General features: G+C 41.0%; 1 protein-coding gene across 1 annotated transcript in view; it reads right to left on the bottom strand.

Annotated features, from left to right (window-relative positions):
* luzp2 (leucine zipper protein 2) overlaps positions 1–21,907 on the bottom strand; it is a 242,615-nt gene that overhangs the window by 127,381 nt on the left and 93,327 nt on the right. The window contains exon 2 of the mRNA XM_061709270.1: positions 7,870–7,990. Within this exon, the coding sequence (XP_061565254.1) occupies positions 7,870–7,990 (121 nt within the window). The remainder of the gene's footprint in view (positions 1–7,869; positions 7,991–21,907) is intronic.

The following is a 21,907-nucleotide window of genomic DNA, read 5'->3' as shown; positions in this document are numbered from 1 at the left end:
TCAGTAAAAGGCAGCCATAAACAAATTAGTTTATACTTATTTATTTGATTTAAAAGAAATAAGGGTTTCAGCATTCCTGCAGCATTCTGGATTAGCCGTAGCTGTCTTATTGACTTTTTAGGCAGATCTGTGAAGACACAGTTGCAGTGATCAATTCTATTGAAGATAAACACATGGATAAGTTGAAGTCATTAGAAGAACATCCTGGAGATGTTCTTGAGGTGATCGAAGGCCGACTTTATAATTGTCTTAATGTGTCTCTGAAGGTTCAGGTCTGAGTCCATGACTACACCCAGAATTTGGGCCTTATTAGTGTTTTCTGGCTGTAATAACTGAAGCTGTGTGCTAACCTTAAACACTCTTCTTTTGGTCCAAAAACAACAAATCCAGTTTTGTTTTTGTTCAACAGAAGAACATCATGGCACATCCACTTATTGATTTGTTCCATGCGTCTACTCAACGCTTGATTGGGCTCATTGTCACCTTGTGAGATTATAATGTTAAGTTGTGTGTCATCTGCATAGATATGGTAACTTATGTTGTTGTTTATTATTATCTGAGCTAGCGGAAGCATGTAGATGTTAAATAAGAGGGGTCCTAGGAGAGAACCTTGAGGAACCCCACTAGCAATTTTTGTCAATTCCAATGTAAAGTTACCTATTGCCAAAAAGGAGTCCCTTTCCATTAAGTAAGACTCAAACCAGTCAAGTTATGTGCCAGTAAGTCAGACTCAATTATCCAGTCACCCTAGCAATATTCTATAAATCAGTGGTGTCAAATGCTGTGCTGAGGTCCAATAATACCAACACTGTAGTTCTGCCACAGTCCTGCCAGTTAAGTGATTCACAGGACTGTCATGGGACACTTAAAGATATGCTGATAACTAACCCAGGGGTGGGCTATACTGCTAAAGTCCTTTACTGCTCAAATACCTCACATGTTGCACTGGGCACCTTCTTCACTCTGCATTCTTTACTCTACATGCATGTCTTTATTGTTCAGCTGTGTTATTTGATATTTATATACAATACAGACCAAAAGTTTGGACACACCTTCCCATTCAAACAATGACGTATATCACTTTTTTCCGTTAAAAGCATGTTGTACAATGTGCTGTCTGTATGCTACGGAGACCTTGAATTTCCCTTTGGGGATCAATAAAGTATCCATCTATCTACCCATATGTATGTGCCATTGTAATTCGCTCTGCTTCTCTTTTGTCTCATACAATAGCAACTATCCCTGGACTAATCTCTTTGTTCATTGCTGTCTCGTTCCTGTCTCCTCACCCACTTTAACTGATTGAGGCAGATGGCCACCTTTTATGAGCCTATTTTTGTGGGAGTTTACTTCCTGTTAAGAGTGTTGTTTCTACTGTCGTGTGCTTACTCAAAATCGAGGCCCAGCAGATTGGCTATTATCTGAGTATTACTTGTAGTGAAGCTGCATGAATTTGTAAACATGCTATGGCAATATTATTGGCATAAACTGTGCTGTTTTGAACCTTGACTTTCTCTGTAAAGAACTTGAGATGACTTTTGTTTTGAAGTGATGCCATTCAAATAAATAATGTTGTATTTATTTTTCTTTAAATAACAACACCACCAAAATCAGGTGATGAAGAAAATACACCTTTACACTTAAAATTGTATGTACTAGGACATTAAAGAAAAAAAATCATCTGGTCCTTATCAGGTGTTCAAGTTCAAGTTCAGGTTCAAGTTTATTTATAAATCACTTTAAAAACGACAACAGCTGACCAAAGTGCTGGACAAGCGAAAGAAAAAGAAAAACAGGACAACGTAAAACATAAAACACATAAATAATATAAAACAACCATGGCGAGTTAAATGCTAGTGAGTAAAAGTGAGTTTTAAGATGAGATTTAAAAACAGCCATAGCAGGAGCCAGGCGTATGTGCATTGGCAGCTCGTTCCAGAGTTTGGGGCCAGTTACTGCAAAGGCCCGGTCACCCCTGCTCTTTAGCCTGGAGGGGGGGACTGTTAGCTGACCTAAGAGCCAGAGAAGATCTATGGACATCTAAAAGACCTGAGAAATAGGAAGGTGCAAGACCATGTAAAGATTTCTAAACAAATAAAATAATTAAAAAATGAATCCTATAACGGACGGGGAGCCAATGAATATGGTCCCGCCTTCGCATTCTGGTTAGGAGGCGAGCTGCAGCATTTTGACCAGCTGTAGACAGGACAGGGAGGAACAGCTAACGCCTGCATACAGCGCATTGCAGTAGTCTAGGTGGGATGACACAAAGGTGTGTATAACTTTCTTAAAGTTTTTGAAAGATAAAAAAGAGTCCAAAATGACACCAATGGCACTGGGGCGGAAAACTAGGACCTCCGTTTTATTTTCATTAAAGTTTAAAAAGTTTAAAGCCATCCAGGCTTTGATGTCCTCCAGACAGTGGAGTAAACGTTTAAAAGAGTGGGAGTCGTTGTGTTTTAATAGCATGTAAATGTGCGTGTCATCAGCATGGCAGTGAAAAGAGATGTTATATTTTCTAAGAATGGATTCCAGGGGGAGCATGTAGAGGGAAAAAAAAGTATAGGCAAGTATTGATCATTTTTAAAGTGCTGATGCATTTCCAATTCATCTGTCAGATTGTTGAATGTATCCAAACATTCAACAATAAATGAACCTCATGAGGACCAAATGACTATTTTATATTACATTTTATTCAGATCACTGCAGGTGACTTATAAAAAAAGAGAAAAGAAAAAGAACAAGTGTATAACGTCCTGACTGAAATTTTGGGCAGGCATAATAAGGGAATAAACCATTATATTTGCAAATCCCCTAAAGTCATATCACCATGACATTGAATTTAAAACAACAAAACAGCTATTTTAAAGCCATAGTTAACTACTTCATAGCATCCCTGGAGCTGCAATCAAAAATAAATTCCCCATCACAGAAACTGTCATTATTGGGGTTGCTGACCTGCACCTAGAGGGCAAGCTGTTAAAACGTATAACTTCTTGCTCCATCAACTTTTCCTGAAATCCGGCATGCTTTTCCCTGTTGACTTGATTCGGTTTTAAAAGTTAATGTTTACGGAGGTGGTGTTTACCTCTCCCTGAAGAATAGATTTGTTCCTCAGCGCACTATTTTAAATCTTACCCTACTTTTTTGCCCTGCACCAGCATGCTGGCACAGGGCCAAGGGCAAAGATAAATGCCAACCTGGTCAGCCTGAAGTGAATAGACATCAAAGCCTGCCCCAGGGATGATGGTGGCCAGACTACACAAGCTTTTTACAGACACGTGGGACATCTGTGGCGACAATACTAGTGCAGAGGTGAGAATACCATTTGTTTGATTATTGATTTTCCAACAATTCTAGTGGAGCACATATTTAGCCTGAGGCCTAAAAACCTCCACAAGCTGCAGAGAGAAAACTGTCAGTCAGAATACAACTATGGGAGCGCTGCACAGAAACGCAGGCGCATCTGGCACACAAGATCTAAATGTCCATGTGGGAGGCATGTTTTTTTAAGACCATTGCTGCATAGAAAAACACTAAATTATTCAAATTTCTGAATCTAAAATGAAAACTCTTCATTTCTTCTGATCTGCCAAAACCTCAATGAAACTGACCAAAAGTGACTGGTGGGAAGGGATGTAGCATAGACATAACAGAAATTATCACAGCATTATTTTACTAAATCTTGAAGAATATTATTGGATAAAAAAGAATAGATAGTACATGACTGATACCATTTTTAATTGAGAAAATAATCTTTATAATTGTCCACCTAAGGTTGCCTCCTTATTTAATTTTTGTTCTTGTTAAACACAATACCACCCTCATGGCATCAATATATTAGTTTAATAACATTGTTTTACTGTAGGCCAAATTTAAGGAGGGTAAGCATCTTTTAAACGGAATGCATTTACAGTATACTGTATGTGTGTGTGTGTGTCCATTTTAGTTTATTTTGATCGAGCCTTTATTCAAAGTGGCAAAGGAGTTTTTTCTGTTTTTAACCCAGAAGATCCACTTCGTGGAATGGAAGTTAAAACGCTTTCATGACAAGCGTCAAGTCTGGTCCACATCCCCAGATGGGCACTTGATCTGCACGTTTTATCAAGGGTTCATCCAGTAAAGACCAAGCTCCAATTATTTCACATGAAACTAAAATTTGTTCCAGTTCCTCGACTGGCTGCCAGCAAAAGCGAGTCAATCTCAATACTCCCACTCCCATGTTAAAATATCCAATTTTATAGTAGAAAGAAATATATTTACAGCATGGTTCAAAAAACAAATGTTGATCTCAGTCGTTTAATATTTCACATTTCACATCCATGATAGCAATTGTTGAGGGGGGTGAATTTTGTCGTACCACATCAAGACAACTTATATTAAGCAATGGATTTATTGCTAACATGATTGATTGACATTCTGCTCAGGCAATGGCTAGATGCTTTAACTTCTTCATCGCCATGCGACTGGGCTTCGTGAAGCAATCACCAGTCTGTACTAACCCAGTGTCAGCTAAAGGTTACAGTCATTTTTAATTTCGCCATTGAGTCAAGACATGAAATGGCATATTCTGCTCTGCAGCTCTTTTAGTGGGGATCTGCTGAAGGAGCTGGTAGCCAGAGAGAACTTCAAGGAAACCAAAGCGAGCCAAGCATGTATTATGAGTAATATGTAATATGTAATAAGTAATATGAGTACAAGAAACCAATGGGTCAAGTTACGTAATGCTTCATCCATTGTCTTTTACAGTGTATAGTGGAGACTTGAGTAGACTTGAAATGGCGAAGTATTCAAGAATGTATTTTGCACAAACAAGCAAAAGTAATAACGGAAGAGAGAGGAGTAAAATAACAGGTATAACTTTGTTGTTGTTTAACAGAACGTAAGTTTAAAATGTTTTCATATCGTGAATATAGTTACTACAGCTTCATATTTGTGGTAAAGTTTTAAAGATAAAGCCTATTAAATATTATCTGAGTTTTTAATCTTTTCACCTCCACTGAACTTTATTTATAATGCAGGTGACACACAAAAGCGTAAAACCCATTAAAAACACATCCAATAAAGTAGTGGTTGTAAAAACTTTACTGAGAGCAATACAAGGTCCAATTCTCGGTTGTATTAATATGTAGAGTGTATATTTTTACACCCATTGCAACTACAGATGCTTTTCAATTCATGCCAGTTTGTTAACTGAGCAATGACATAATCAAACACACAGGTACCCTGGTGTTCCAAATGCAGAAAGAGTGACGTCTATCTTTTAAACTATGTTTTCCTAAATTGTACTTTCTGAGTACAAACTACCTGGGTACACACGTCCAGATTTGATGTACTTGGATTTGAGGAAACGGCCCCCCGAGTCTGCAGCAGTCTTTGCCAGATCATGCCAGGGTTTTTGCCTGAGCCTTTCCAGCCTGCAGCAGTTCTGAACACGTTTCCTGTATATCTGTCCTGCCTCTTGCATCCTGATCATATGCTTAACCAAACTCTTAGACTGTGTTATTTTGTACATTGGATAACTTTGTTGGATTTGTGGACTTTGTACCCCAGCTGGATTTATTCTCCCTGGCTGTTGGAACTACTCTGGTGCTGCCTGCTGACAATTACACAGACAGTTATCACCAGACAATGCTGTTTGGTTTTTGCCAAAAGTAGGCGTGGGAGGCCGACAACCCGTCCTTAGAAGAAAAAATCCAATATTCCTTCAAATGAAATTGGAACTGAAAATGAGTGGGAAATAATGAATAATGGGTGAAATAATGGGAATAATAGGTGAAAAACTCATTTCTACTTATTTCACCAGGGAAATTCCATTTAGATATAATGTCAAATATTTTTTGTAACAACGTATTGGCTAAGACAACTATACTACAATAAAGAAAGAAATACAACCATAAAGAAATAAATACATAACATGTAAACACTGCAGGCCAATTGGTCTATCACTAGCATTTGGCTAACTTGTGTACTTCTACAAACTAGTACCTGCACTGGAAGAATTCATGTTTAACCCACAGCTGTGCTGAAATGTTTCAATAAGCACAAGGTTAAAGCTATAGTCTCTTAAGCCCAATGAAGGTAAGCGTGCAAACCTTTATTAGAAACCAAAACAATGTGAATCAAAGTGGTTTTAAATAAAAGTGAAATATGTGTTTCCTGCAAAATGGCAACTAAAGTTAGCACAGGGGCCAATGCACCATGTCAAGTAAATTACTATTCGTAGCCTCTGACAAGATTTAGTTACACAGAAGTGATAGTATTGATAGGTTCTCTACAGATAAATCTGCATGTGTAGTGTCACAGTTTTGGGTTTTGATTAGTTCATGTTATTTTTTGAAACCTTGTGTCTTTTTTAGTTATATTTTTGACTTCCCTTGTTCCAATCTCTCCTGATTGTTTGCACTTGTGTCTCCTCAGCGCTAGTCCCTACTGTCTTGCAGTCCTGTCCACCTACATGGCATCAGGTCATCCTTTGGAGTTTTTAAAATTTATTTCAGTTTAAGGCCCTTTTAATTTTTATTTTGGAATTCTTGCCAAGCATGTATGTGACAGTCCACAGGACAGGAGATGGCTTAGACCCCGTCCACACGTAGCCGGGTATTTTTAAAAACAAATATTTCCCTCCTCCGTTTATAAAAAAATTTGCATCCACACGTAACCGAAGATCTGCGTTTTCGACCACTTCATAAGCATTCTAACCTGTAGATCATCTGCAGCTCCCGGGGAAGCTGCACCTCCGCGGCTCCGCGGCTCTGCGGGCTCTGCGTCTCTGCGGGCTCCGCGGGCCCTACACCGTAGGGTGCGCGTCGCCGCGTACCCCACTGTAGGGTACGGCGGAACCTCTGTGTCGGTGTAACGCAGTAAGCGGTGGTCAAGAGCAGAGACCATTTATTTAATAAATAGCTTGGAGAACAGATGCTGGGTCATCTGTAGTAAACAAAAGGCGCACGTCAGAGCAGATTTGTTGTTGTTTTGGCGCATAATGTGACGTTCGAAAACGCAAATCTCCGGTTATGTGTGTCCACACGCATCTACATAAACAGAGTTTTCAAAAATCTTCACTTTGCCCGGAGTTTTTTTAAACCTTCGTTTATTTGCGTTTTCGTGTGGATGACAGGTCAAAACGGAGGAAAATATCTCCGGTTTAGCAGATATCCGCAGATATCCGGCTACGTGTGGACGGGGTCTTATTTACTGGTTGGGAACAAGCTGGCAATTTTGACTGAATATGCAATTCCTCTTTATAATCGTAAACCCTGAAATGAACCAAATACAATATTTACTTTTTATTGCTACTATGAAACTTAAATTAACAAAACTATTAATCAAATGTTATCATAAGTTGTCATTTGGCCTTAAGTTTTACTATAAAATGTAATTATTTTATTTTCCTGACTGAACACTTGATTGGATGAGCAGGTTTACCTTTGAGGTCCGTCTCTATTGTTATGCTTCTATGTTACCATTGGTAGCTGATGGAAACATTGACTGCAATTTATACATGTCCTCTAAGCAGCATATTCATGAATAAAAGCTTTGACAAGGTGATGAATACAATAGTCCTTGCTCCTTCTTAAGACAATCTTTTCTTTCTTTCTTTTTACTTGTATATTTCTGCCATTCAGCAGTTTAATTTCTAATAACACTTTACGCATGTATCAATGGGTGGGCTTGCCTAAGTCAGATAACATTTCCACATTGATGTTTAATAACAGCCAGTTGGTTTACAGCACGCTGATTAAAAAAAGACAAGTGAGAAGTCTTCAGAAGGCTGTAAACAGCCTGAATTACAACTTGTGGCTCACAACGTGCAGAAAAAGACTTCTAATGCTGCAGTATTACAAAGAAAAACAGCAAGATTCAGACCTGTAGGTTGCCTTTTATGCTGTCCAGTTCCTTTGATGTCTTGGAGAGCTGATGCAGGATGTTACTTCGTTCACTGAAAACTTCCTTTAGTCTCTTTTCCAGCCCATCGTGGTTTTTCTTGCTGAGGGAAAGACAAAGTAAGATTTGGCTATTATATGTCTGCCACTAGTTGAGAATATTCTTGGTTTATTGGCAACCCTGGGGGAGACATGAGTGTTAAATTGGAAGAAAATAACTATTGTTAAAGCTGAAAAGGAAGAACAATAATAGAGAAAACTAATATCTTCTCGGCGTAACAGCTATCATGAGTAAAGACCAGGGGGTCTATCCCTTTTAAAATCATACAATTCATTCAAGTCTTGTTTTCCAAAGATGTGCCTTTTGACCTGCGGTATGCCCCTGAATTACAATCTATATATTGAACTCTGTGCAGAAGATCTGGCTCAATGAAAGGTCTTTAAGGGACCTGATGAATCGACATAAGGGCTATTAAAGCATGAAAGCTCAGGGGTCAGTTAGTGTATCTCACATTTGGTGGATTAAGTTGAAAACAAGAATGAAAACGGATAAAATACACATAGTTCTATTTCACTGACCAGTGTCTTCACAGAAAAATATTATATATTACTCAATATTATTTTATTTTTTTATTGACAAATACACAGCAACAACTTTTCTGAGAGATGTTTACAATCACGCACAACTGAAAGCTGAAGAGTACAAATGTTATGTTGTCATCTAAGTGTATCTGAAATCTGATTTTTTTATATTGTCTGACTTGATAAGGTGTATTTATCAGTAGACTAATGCCTATTGGTACTGCTCCACTGTGTGGTCAACATTTTTCTCATCTTTATGTCAACCATTGCTTTGGAACCATACTACGTCAGAGAAAAGTTAATATCACAACACAATTATACTGTGAGACTGACAAAAACTTGGCAAAAAAACGATCCAGCAGCACAGACAGCATAATCAATTTCACTCAACTCCAACAGCATCGAATTTAAAATGTGGCAAGGGAAAAAAAAAAGATTGTATTTGTTTTTGCGTGCAGATTTAGGAGATGGGATTGATTTTAAAGGTAAACTAAAATCAAATCCTTGGATGGAGACAGAAAACATCACAACAGCTTCGTAACGAGAGGTCTACTTTTTCCATTCAATATAATTTCCTCTCAAATCTTGCATGCCAAATCATACTTGTGTGTATATACTCACTTAATATCAGTCTTTGTCATATGAAACACTATAAGTAAATTTGGTTGATTGTTCTATTGTTTTCCTGTGAAATGCTATGGGATTTAGCCTATAGTTCTCCCTTATTATTTTGAATCAGTGTCTTTGTTTCCGCCTGGGCTGTCTTCCAAACACCCAGCACACCCCATGTCATAGATCCCAGCAGCAGATCATACACAAACACATAAATCACTAATAGAAAAGCAACACCTGGGAAATAAATAAATAACACAGCATACTGAATCCCACACTTGACTTGCTTCCATATGGCACTGGTGAGAAATTTATTACAGGTTCAACCAACAGGGGACGATAGGGTGAGAGAATCCTCCCTGCGTGCTGTATTATTCATTACCCAATGGAGAAGATCCTTTGGTATCTGTGAAATATATAACCCTCTTTGAGTCCCACTGACACAGAAATATGTATATCCAAAGGTTCTTGGAAAAGAATCTGATTCTCTTCAATGTAACCAATCCACTATCATGAACATTGCACAAATGGTAACAGCCTCATGTCTGTACCATGACCCCCGAATAGTATGCTTGCAGGCTCGTCCCAAACAAAGATACCCTTTTTTCCCCCGCGACGTTAACGGGGATAATTGCAACCATGATGCCGAACACAAAAAGGCTTTTTTTGTTTTAATCAGAAATGACACCAACAGGCGCAGGGCCATAAAGCAATCGTGATGAGATCATGAAATCTTTCTTTTTGGACATCTGCAGACTGAAATGAATCCCCTGGCTGTCTTGATAAAACTCATCAAACTCATGAGACTGAGATTGAGGTGTCATTTAAAGGATCGCATTTTATTTATTTCTTTACCCTTGGAATGGCAGCAGGTTTTTTGAGTCATATGATGCTGACCCTGTGAAGTGAAATAGAACTGGTGAGGATAAAAGAAGCGCCGCTGAACACGACACCCAACATAAAAGCGAAGGCTCAATAAAGGAATCCAGGGCTGTGATATGCCGCCTCACAGAAAATTGCAGGAATTCATATGTTGGCAAGAGTTGGACTGTAAATATACTTAAATGGTTATTAGCTTTAAAACACTTCATGCCTAGCTGTTCTGGGCAGCATTACATATTAGCATGGACTTTCTCCCAAAGACTGTCATATCCTGCTAATTTGCATTATCAAGTTAAGTCCCTTCATTTGCCAAAAAAGAGAATTAAAAAAACATTTTTTATTTTTGTTGTTCCACAATAATGCTACAGTTGGACATTTACACCAATGTAGACCAATGAACTACAGTAAATCAGTATTAGCACTGCCAAATAAAGTATTAAAAAGAAGAAAAAAAAACAGTTAATCAAGCTGTGATATTGGTGGTGTTGTTGATGAAGTGATGTTCATGTCATACTGTATGTGGGGATAATGTTCATGTGCTAAGACACACAATTTGCATTAGTTGGAGCATCTCATCACCAGCTAGACTTTTTTGTTTGCATCAGAAGTGATGGTGCCTCCTGTCGTGTGGATTCACAAACATCAAGTGGTACGGATCACAAAATTTCTTCTTTAAGTAGGGTTGTGTGAAGTACCTTTTGAATGATGATTGTGTTACCAGCAGTCAACATGCTCTCAGCTTCGAAAAGCAGGCAGGAAATCTTATGGGGAGCTACGCTAACAGCTGTTACAGCCGGTAGCCTAACTCCCCACAGAATCTTCCCACAGTGTTGTCACAGTTCGACCACATTTAATGGAACACATCAGTGTGGTTAGTCAGACTTGAATCAGTATGTACTTATGGGTAAAGCACAGTACTTTTAAACCATGCTGTCACATTTGCGAGACATCAGTGAGCGTTGTTTCATGCTGCATGTGGAAGAAATGGGCATTTATAAAGCTCCCCTTCAGAATTCTTCCCCGTTGTGGCTGTTGCCAGGAACATCCGTGGTGCTACAGAGACATTATGTGGTAAAAATCTAAAAACTAATAAGTAACACAACCTTACTTGGACAAATAAATAAATAAAATGTTAACATCCTTTTAAATACAAGCTGGTATACTGTATTATTGGTTTCTTATAGGGTCTGTTATGGTGGCATATATAAAGGCAATTATTGCTGCAAAAGTGTGATCTAATGTAATGAAAGCATACTTATTGAAAAGTAAAAATATATTATAAAAAAAAAATTAACCTTGAAGAAAAACCTCAATCCCCTCCTTGAACCGCCACCTTACTGTGATGGAGGGGTTTGTGTTGTCCGAATGATCCTAGGAGCTATGTTGTCTGGTAGGGTCTCCTATGCCAAACCAACCCAGTCTCACATAAAAACGTACCCTGCCTATGTTGGTCCAAAGTGCAAAAACGTAGAGGGGTTACAATAATAGCCCATTGTTAAATTTTTTCTGCCTATTCGTTTTGCGTCAAGTCACGGACTTTCAAGATTCTGGCCGACTGACACAGAACACGCGTTGCTAAGCAACCATAAAACGCCCCGTGACCACGCCCCCTTCCATACAGTCCTGATGGGTGCGAGGTCCGTAATTGTGTCCGCCACAATACTTTATTTAAAGCCGGAGCTTGTGCGTGAGGTTGAGAGATACCGGCTAGAGATAGTCGGGCTCACCTCCACACATAGCTTGGGCTCTGGAACCCAGCTCCTTGAAAGGGGCTGGACCCTCCACTACTCTGGAGTTGCCCAGGGTGAGAGGAGGCGAGCTGGTGTGGGCTTGTTTATAGCTCTCCAGCTCAGTCGCAATGTGTTGGAGTTCACCCCGGTGAACGAGAGGGTTGCTTCCCTGCGCTTTCGCGTCAGGAAAAGGTCTCTCACTGTTGTTTGTTTGTTTGTGCCTACGGGCCGAACAGCAGTGCGGAGTACCCAGCTTTCTTGGAGTCCCTGGGAGGGGTACTTGATAGTGCTCCAACTGGGGACTCCATTGTTCTACTGCGGGAATTCAATGCTCACGTGGGCAATAACAGTGATACCTGGAGAGGTGTGATTGGGAGGAACGGCCTCCCCGATCTGAACCCGAGCGGTGCTTTGTTGTTGGACTTTTGTTCGTCCATAATGAACACCATTTTCAAGCATAAGGGTGTCCATCAGTGCACGTGGCACCAGGACACCCTAGGCCGGAGGTCAATGATCGACTTTGTTGTCGCTTCAACTGACCTTCGGCCGTATGTCTTGGACACTCTGGTGAAGAGAGGGGCTGAACCCGGCGGTGGATACTGGAAGTAAAGGATGCCGTCAGACTGAAGAAGGAGTCCTACCGGGCTATGTTGGCCTGTGGGACTCCTGACCTCGGAGGTCACTGAGGTTGTTCGTAAGCTCCTAAGTGGCAGGGCACCGGGGTGGATGAGATTCGCCCTGAGTACCTCAAGTCTCTGGATGTCGTAGGGCTGTCTTGGTTGACACGCCTCTGCGACACTGCATGGAGGAAAGGGACAGTGCCGCTGGAGTGGCAAACCGGGATGGTGGTCCCTCTTTTTAAAAAGGGGGACCGGAGAGTGTGTTCCAACTATAGGGGGATCACACTTCTCAGCCTCCCCGGGGAAGTCTACGCCAGAGTAATGGAGAGGAGAATACGGACGATAGTTGAACCTCAGATTGTGGAGGAACAATGTGGTTTTCGTCCTGGTCGTGGGACACTGGACAAGCTCTATACCCTCCGCAGGGTGCTCGAGGGTTCATGGGAGTTTGCCCAACCAGTCTACATGTGTTTTGTGGATCTGAAGAAGACATTTGAGTGTGTCCCTCGTGCCATTCTGTGGGGGGCGCTCAGTGAATATGGAGTCCGGGGCCCTCTACTAAGGGCTTTCCGGTCTCTATATGATCGGAGCAGGAGTTTGGTTCGCATTGCCCACAGTAAGTCAGATTTGTTCCCAGCGCATGTCGGACTCCGGCAGGGCTGCCCTTTGTCACCGGTCCTGTTCATAATTTTTATGGACGGGATTTCTAGGCGTAGCCAGGCGCCGGAGGGGATCCGGTTTGGGAACCACAGGATCTCATCCCTGCTTTTTGCGGATGATTTTGTCCTGTTGGCTTCATCGGGCCGGGACCTTCAGCATGTGCTGGGGCGGTTTGAGGCCGAGTGCGACGCGGCAGGGATGAGAATCAGCACCTCCAAAACCGAGGCCATGGTTCTCCATCGGGAAAGGGTGGCGTGCCTTCTCCGGCTTGGTGGAGAAGTCCTGCCTCAGGTGGAGGAGTTCAAGTATCTCTGGGTCTTGTTCACGAGTGAGGGAACAATGGAGCGTGAGTTTGACAGACGGATCGGTGCAGCGTCCGCAGTTATGCGCTTTTTCTGTATCTTTACTGCCGAGGTTCTAAGCGTGCTGAGCCGGCACTATATCTGACGTCACCACCCTCCTGACGTCACCACTGATTGGTCGGGGGGCGGGCCGTCAGACGTTTCAATCAGGAAGGGGAGTCAGCGCGAGAGCGACTCGCGGCTCGCTGCGATTTTATTATACAGCGCAAATGTCTGTTTGGTGATCCAACTCTGAGGTGCAGATGTTCATAAACCTGGTGGCTGACGAGAGAATTAAAAAAGGGATGTAGACGGGTGATAAGGAACGATTAGATCTACCAGGAGTTCTGTTTTACTGTCAGCGGCTCCAGCTGATTTCTCATCTGCGCCGACACGAACAAAGGGGTTGCGCAATCGAGTACGTCACAGCAGCTTCACCACAACCTGCCCACTTCTCACCTGGCTGTGGAAAAACAAACAGGGACAAAGCGGGTAGAGGCGGTACGAGGAGTGACGAGCCGAGTCGGGCTTAGTTACTAGTGGAAAAGCGCCATATGTCTCTCGGCTGGCCTGGGAACGTCTCGGACCCCCCTCGGAAGAACTGGAAGAAGTGTCGGGGGTGAAGGAAGTCTGGGCATCTCTGTTGAGACTGCGGCCCCCGCAACCCGGTTCCGGATAAGCGGTGGAAAATGGATGGATGGATGGAAAACCTTGATGCCTCAAACTTCTATTTAAAAAAAAATGGTGGAATGTTGAAAGAGATGGAGTTTGCTGTACTCAATAGGCTGTAGGCTGGTTACATTACTTTACTAACCGCCATCTTCATTTGCACTACCATTACCATGTTTTATTATTTCTATTTGAGAGTGGGTGGAACTAAGAAATTATTTATCTGCATGAGAAGAAAAATACATTAGCTTATAATGGTTAGTTCTGCTCTGTAGAGGCAAGTAAGACTTAAAATACAGCGACATTGAAAATATTATCCACCACTGTCTGCTTAGTAGTTATCCACAGTTTGTACGAGGAGCTCAGTGTGTTTCAGCAGGTTGAGTAACCCAGTGGCTTGCCCTCCCCAACATGAGTGCTGCTATTTTTGGAAACTTTGCAGGAGACAGACAACGGTCCAGACAAAGACAAATGAAAGGATTCCCCTGGGCTCAGTACCATCGTAGTTTTCTGCAGGACCAGTCTTGTTATTTTTAATACCAACCAACAACTGCATCTGAGCTCCATCATTCACTCATTTTCAATTTTTCAAAAAAAAGGATCTGTTTATCCATGCTAGACCAGGTATGTACTTCCATGATTATAAACACAAGGCCAGCATTCTATCATCACCCCTAACCAAAACCAAGTTGGCTGAAGTTATCTTAAACTGTTTCCATTTAAAAAGTATATCTGTCCAACTGAATAATATTCTTTACGACAGGTACTTTGACAGCCGTCTTGAGATAGCGTTCTTTAAAATGTTAGTCAACGAGCAAAATTATTTTTTCAAATATTCAAATAACTGTTATTAGCTCAAAAAACATACATTGTTAAATATTTGCTGTAATTTGGGGTTTAATTGCTTTTGCTTGATGTGAAAAAGGCAGGCCACACATAATAGAAGAGCTTTGTAGTAACAGCTTGGGTTGCAATTGCTGTGGTATTCACTCATACGGGGAAAACTGAAAAACACAACATCAAGTGAAATTTGTTTACACACACATATATATATATATATATATATATATATATATATATATATATATATATACACAGTACAGACCAAAACACACCTCATTCAAAGAGTTCTCCATTTTCATGACCTACTGTATGAAAAATGTAGATTCACACTGAAGGCATCAACACTTTGAATTAACACGTGGAATTATATACTTAACAAAAAAGTGTGAAACAACTGAAAATATGTCTTATTTTCTAGGTTCTTCAAATTAGCCACCTTTTTCCTTCGATTAATGCTTCACACACTCTTGGCATTCTCTTGATGAGCTTCAAGAGGTAGTCACCTGAAATGCTCTGCGGTCCAGCTCACCTCAAACCATCTCGATTGGGTTCAGGTCCGGTGACTGGAGGCCAGGTAATCTGGCAAAGCACCCTATCGCTCTCCTTCTTGCTCAAATAGCCCTTACACAGCCTGGAGGTGTGTTTGGGGTCATTGTCCTGTTGAAAAATAAATGATGGTCCAACTAAAACGCAAACGGGATGGAATAGCATGCCACTGCAAGATGCTGTGATAGCCATGCTGGTTCAGTATGCCTTCAATTTTGAATAAATCCCCAACAGTGTCACCAGCAAAGCACCCCCACATCATTGCACCTCTTCCTCCATGCTTCACAGTGGGAACCAGGCATGTAGAGTCCAGTGTTCACCTTTTCTGCATCGCACAAAGACACGGTGGTTAGAACCAAATATCTCAAATTTGGACTCATCAGACCAAAGCACAGATTTCCACTGGTTTAATGTCCATTCCTTGTGTTCTTTAGGCCAAACAAGTCTCTTCTGCTTATTGCCTGTCCTTAGCTGTGGTTTCCTAGCAACCATTCTACCATAAAGGCCTGATTCACACTCTCCTCTGATCAGTTGTTGTAGAGATCTGTCTGCTGCTAGAACTCTGTGTGGCATTGACCTGGGACCTCATTTATAAAAAAGTGTGTAGGATTCATACTAAAAGTGCACGTAAACTCAAAAGCCGAAAATGGCGGGCGCAAAAAAAAATCTGGATTTATAAAACCGTGTGCACGCACACTTGCATGCAATGTTCGCTTTATAAATCACAGTCCAGCTGGAAGGGTGTGCAGGTGAATTCGCCTCATATCCCGCCCTCTTCACGCCCACTTCATACCATAAATGGGCAATGCAAAGTAGTATTTGCATATGAATGAGCCTGCTGAGCATGCACAGCGGCTTCCTGCAGCCTGTTTCTGCTGCGCGTCAGGATGAATGAGACATGTCGAGCAACCGTGCCACTAAATTTCACGGAGACTGAGATCCAGATGTTGTGGATGAGGTGGAGGCCAGGAAAACGACATTATTTGGTGGTCACAGTAAAAGTAGAAAAAGTATATAGATAGTATAAAATAAAGCGAGTGAGTGGCAGCATGCCGTTGCTGCGCTAAACGCCGTGAGTGCCACGGACAGATGGTGCAGAAAAAAAAGAAGTGGTGTGATTTGAAGGTGGAGGCCAAGAGGTCCCCTAAAGGGACACAGTTTTTTTTATATATATAATGACTTTTACGTGCGCGCGTGAAACCTTTGCGTACCCTACGGCATAGGCTCTGCGTCGTTTTAACACGGAACCATAATTTAGGCTTACGCGCGTGCGTAAAGGTTTCACGCGCGCGTAAAACTCATTATATATATATAAAAAATCTGAGTCCCTTTAGGGGCTCCGTAGAGTGGCCCGGCACTCATTTGTTCTGTCCTCAGTCACTCTCCAGTTGTCGCGGTGGGTGTGAGGAGGTTCCCGGCGCGTCCTGCACCGCGGCTGCAGCAGCAGCAGCACCAGAGAGTCCTGACTGACGCTGTGCTTCAAACACAGAGGGACACGATCAGCGCTATTATATTATAAGTCTGATATGTGATGACATTAAGAGTATGACATGAATCTGGCTTCATTTCACCACCTCACCACCTGCGTCGCCAGTTCCCCATATCTTAAGACTGTTCCTGTGGGAGGGTCAGGGTTGGCGTAGGGATACGCACATTTTTCGGTTAGTTTTTTCTTTTTAAATCCCAACCTTTGCGTAGAAGGTGGCTTGCGCATCTTTCAAGCCCTGTTTTGTGCGCAAGCAAGCTTTATAAATGAGGCCCCTGGTCTCTAATCTGAGCTTCTGTTAACCTGCGATTTCTGAGGCTGGTGACTCGGATGAACTTATCCTCTGCAGCATAGGTGACTTTTGGTCTTCCTTTCCTGGGGCGGTCCTCATGTGAGCCAGTTTCTTTGTAACGCTTGATGGTTTTTGCGACTGCACTTGGGGACACTTTCAAAGTTTTCCCAATTTTTCGGACGGACTGACCTTAATTTCTTCAAGTAATGATGGCCACTCGTTTTTCTTTACTTAGCTGCTTTTTTCTTGCCATAATACAAATTCTAACAGTCTATTCAGTAAGACCATCAGCTGTGTATCCACCTGACTTCTGCACAACACCACTGATGGTCCCAATCCCATTTATAAGGCAAGAAATCCCACTTATTAAACCTAACAGGGCATACCTGTGAAGTGAAAACCATTTCAGGTGACAACCTCTTTTTTTTCACAGATTTTTCACATGTGTTAATTCATTGTTTTGATGCCTTCAGTGTGAATCTACAATGTCAATAGTCATGAAACTCATTGAATGAGAAGGTGTCTCCAAACTTTTGGTCTGTACTATATATATATATATATATATATATATATGACAGTGGATTCAAGGCTTGTGAATGCAAATTAAGGCTCAAAAAGTGAGTATCCAATTCTAGGATCAATGAGAAATATTAAAAACTTTACAAGGCAGAAACAAACAGCTGCTGAGGATAAAGTTTATTTACCATCATGCAGTTTATAGGCAGGCAGTGGTTTATGTGGTAGTTCACATTTTAGGCTGAATTAATCATGCTATTAGAAGGGGTAAGTAAATAATTTTAATAAGGGAGTATGCCCAAGGTCTGTGAGTGAACTAAAATATTCCTGCAGTAAAGTATTCCAACATTCTGCATCTGCAACAAAGTAATCCGTGTTTACCAACTGTTGTATAAGCAAGGCACGCAGCAGGGAATATATTAATTGCTTGCATCTGAGGGGATGTTTGACACTAAATCCCTAATTATTTAGAGAGCGGATATGATGAAACATTTGGTGATGAGGAGGGCAGCGTTCCTTTATTAGGAAAAGGTCAATGCAATCAAGATACCTTGAATGTCAATATTTTAGGACATCAGGATTTAAGCTGTGTATATTGCACAGGAAATTTTGTTAAACCTCAGTTACCCCAGAGAGAATTTACTCTTTGTTCAGTGGGATGCAAATCCTTGCTCCTGTTTTCCCCTGCCCTTCTGTTACATGTCTGTCTCTCCCTGGGACTGGCCATTCCCCTAAACACCAGCTACTGATGCACCTGCAACCTTCAACTCAAGCAGTATATCTACCCCAGCTCTACATCCAGCCTTCACCAGATAGTTGTTTCAGGACTACATCACCACCACCTGCCAGAAACCTGCCTGCCTGTTCCACAAACTCCAGCCACCACACATCGCTTGCCATTATACATCTCATCTACGCTGTGCTTCAGCTGTGCCATTCCCTCTTCATCGGCCAGATCCCTTACTACTGTTCAATAAATCCTTTTGTTGGAATATCTCTGAGTCTGCTTTTGAGTCTTTTCCGTAGTTCCCGAACAAGTGGATGCACAGTCATTTATATTTTCTGTATTCTGCTTTAGCTTTTGAAGTATTAGCCAACATCAATTTTTTTTAAAAGAGGTCCCACTGATTGCCCAATCATCGAGGGTTGATGATTTAGCAGCACCTGAAAGTTTATTCCTCTGAGAAAAAGTATCCCCACGTTCCAAAAATTAAATTTCACTTTCAGCCAGAAATACGTATGACAGTAGCGCAGACAGATTCAATTCCTTCCTGCTGTAGGAAGCCATATCATCACAAATATGCAGGTATGTTTCTTTGCGGTTCAGAAAGGAATGCTTATTTGTCACTGTATTACACCAAGTGACATGTAAAAAGAAGTATAGTTTGCTTAAGAAGAACAGCTTAAACAGCGACGAGGGAAATTGGGAGGGAGGCAGTGCGCATCAACGCCAGATTTCGTGCTGCTTTGCAGCAATTCGTGTGACACCGTTGATACCTAGCGTCACCAGGCTGCACCAGCCTCTCCTGCCTCCACAGTTCATGGATTATTGTTGAATCATATGTGTGGGCTGATACAAACACCTGTCATTTCCGTCTGCTTCTACTTTTAATCTGTACAGCACTTAAGTCAAACTCGGTTGTTATAAATTGTGCTCTATAAATACAGTTTGAGTTGAGTTGAGTTGTCATTTCCCATCGGCATTATGGTGGAGCATATGAGAGGATGACAAAAATAATCTTTGACAAGTGAACAAGGAGTAAAAATGATCAACAAATAAGTTGACTAACAAAGTAGTTTCTAAGTGCAACTCTAATACTTACGCTGACATGGTTTTATGAAGCTTATCTGACTGTTTGGAAGCCATTAAATATTTCAGTGTAATGAGACAAATTATTAGCTTATGTTTCATTGAGGTTTTATTGCAGTTACAGAACTGAAAGTCACTCTACACCCTAGCACTGGAACCAAAATTAATTTCTCCCATTTAATTAATTTAATCTTTATTCTGATTTCCATCACTCAACTATTTCATTATGCATGAAAAGTGCTTGTTTAAAGTTAGCTAAATAGCACAATTAATTGAAATATAAATTAAACATTTAATTGTGGAACATTACACCCCCAGCTAAGCTAAGACTCTGTACCTCCGGAAAATAACATTTTAAACCTTGCATTGAAAATTGAGAAGCCTCCTGAACAAGTGTCTGTATGTTATGAGCTGGAAGTGATAAAAAGCTTTCATGTCAAAATGATGTACCAAGTACTACTCTTAAAAAGGGCCAGATGCATCTGTACCAAAATTAAGTGCAAAGGAATTTCTTTATTTATTAAGACTAATTTGAAATATTGGAAAAACGCTTCATGCATGGGTTATGAACACACCTTATTTCATCCAACTTTATCCAAAAGTAGCCATCTACCCAAGGTTCTCCTATGTTTTTGACTCTTTCATTAATTCCTCACAACACAAATTGTGTGGTAACATCAAATATTGTATTTTTCAGTGAGAAGTTCTTTATTGACAAAATGTGCGGTCTCATGTATTATTTCACTTCTGTTATGATTGACCCCACCGCTTTCCTTTTGTAGGATGTCAGTGTTTGACTACGGTATGTCGGATGGGTAATTGGCTTAAACTGCTGGAAAACAGTGAGACACCAACTTTCTCCTGGACTTTATCCCTGCTCCATCTTTTTAAAAAGTTGATGTTAAGGGTCTAGTATATCTACTTTGGTGAACACATCTCTCATATCAGGTGTTTGTTCAACCCCTTTTATCATTGGAAAAAAAATAAACTTTGTAGTTCTCTCCAGTTTTCAGGCCATCCCTATGATCCCCTTTTTATCAAAAGTATTTGTAGCTGCTTTAAAACAACTCTCAAACTCTTTCAGGTTTCGGTGAAAAACAGTGGTTTTCAGTCTCACCACAGTACTGAAACTACTCTTCTAACAGTGTTTTTAAATTATCCTATGTTAACTTTTGCTTCAGGAGATGCTGCTATAAGTGCTTTTAGATTACAATAATTGATACAATTATTCCATTCTCTTATGCCAGCTATACTTTTTTAATGTGGGCATTAAAGGGATAACCCTTGCTATTTGACAGACAGGAGTTTCTCTGGTCAGATCGAGAAGTTTTGGTCTTCCATGGACCCTCTCTCTTGTGGAGTACCCCATGGGCCCAATTTTTGGGCCAATTACTGTTTTCTTTGTATATGCTGCCCCAAGGGGTCAATTCTTAGATAACACAGTTTATCATTTCATTGTTTTGTGGAAGTTATCCAAATGTTTCTGCCAGTAATATCCAGTAATTATGAATCACTGCAGGCATTGTTAAACTGGCTTGTTGATTTGAAGAACTGGTTAGAGATTAACTTTCTCCATCTCAATTAAAGTAAAATGGAAATAATAATGTTTGGTTGTGCCGAGGGCTGAGCTGGGATTTAAATTCAGTGCAGGAGCTTGGTCTGGAGAGGCTTTTTATCCGATCGCACGAAGGATGCAAGTGGAGCCATTTTTATTGGCAGTATAAAAACAACCTAAACATATGAGTGTGTGACTTCAACTTCTACTAACTTCAACTGAGTTGTACTGACTGTACTGAATATTACATCATCAGCAAGCGTTTGAGCAGTACACTGGTCTCGGCCACTCTTTGTATGACTACATCATTGTTTAACGTCCTGTTCGTTAGCAACGGCTGGTTGCTCCGCTAAGCGCAATAACGTCTCATTTACGGATGAGGAAGTGATAACGGCTACCCATTGGCTGAGCAAACCGTCAGTCAATCATATAGGAAATAAAGGTAATCCTTTGTATAAACTCTTCTGGTGTGGTACAAAGAAATGTACCCCCTTCAGAGTTTTCATGGGTGTGAAATCAAATGATTAAGACCGAAAATTGTTTTTTTGAACCACACTGTCAATATGTTTATTTCTGCTCTAAATTTGTGTGATGCGGAGCCAGCCTCTATTGGTCAGTCAAGGAACTCCAACGAAACTTAGTACAGCATGAGCATCAACACGGAACTAGGATGGTTGGCACTTGCCGGCGACTGAATGAAGGTTTGAAGCAATATGGCAACTCGATGACAGGAAACGCCAGTATGGCTACAACACATTGAATGCGCTGACATTTGTATCTATAAATTGTCGCGTTTATCATGCTCATTGGCAGCTGCTCGTTGGCGGGGAGATGTGGGAAGCTGGGACCATCGGACAGAACAGTGTACTTGGATCAT

This window comes from Cololabis saira, chromosome 2 (assembly GCF_033807715.1).
Source record: "Cololabis saira isolate AMF1-May2022 chromosome 2, fColSai1.1, whole genome shotgun sequence".
Classification (NCBI taxonomy): domain Eukaryota; kingdom Metazoa; phylum Chordata; class Actinopteri; order Beloniformes; family Belonidae; genus Cololabis; species Cololabis saira.
Note: the sequence above shows the minus strand (reverse complement) of the source record. Positions and strands in the feature narration are given on the sequence as shown.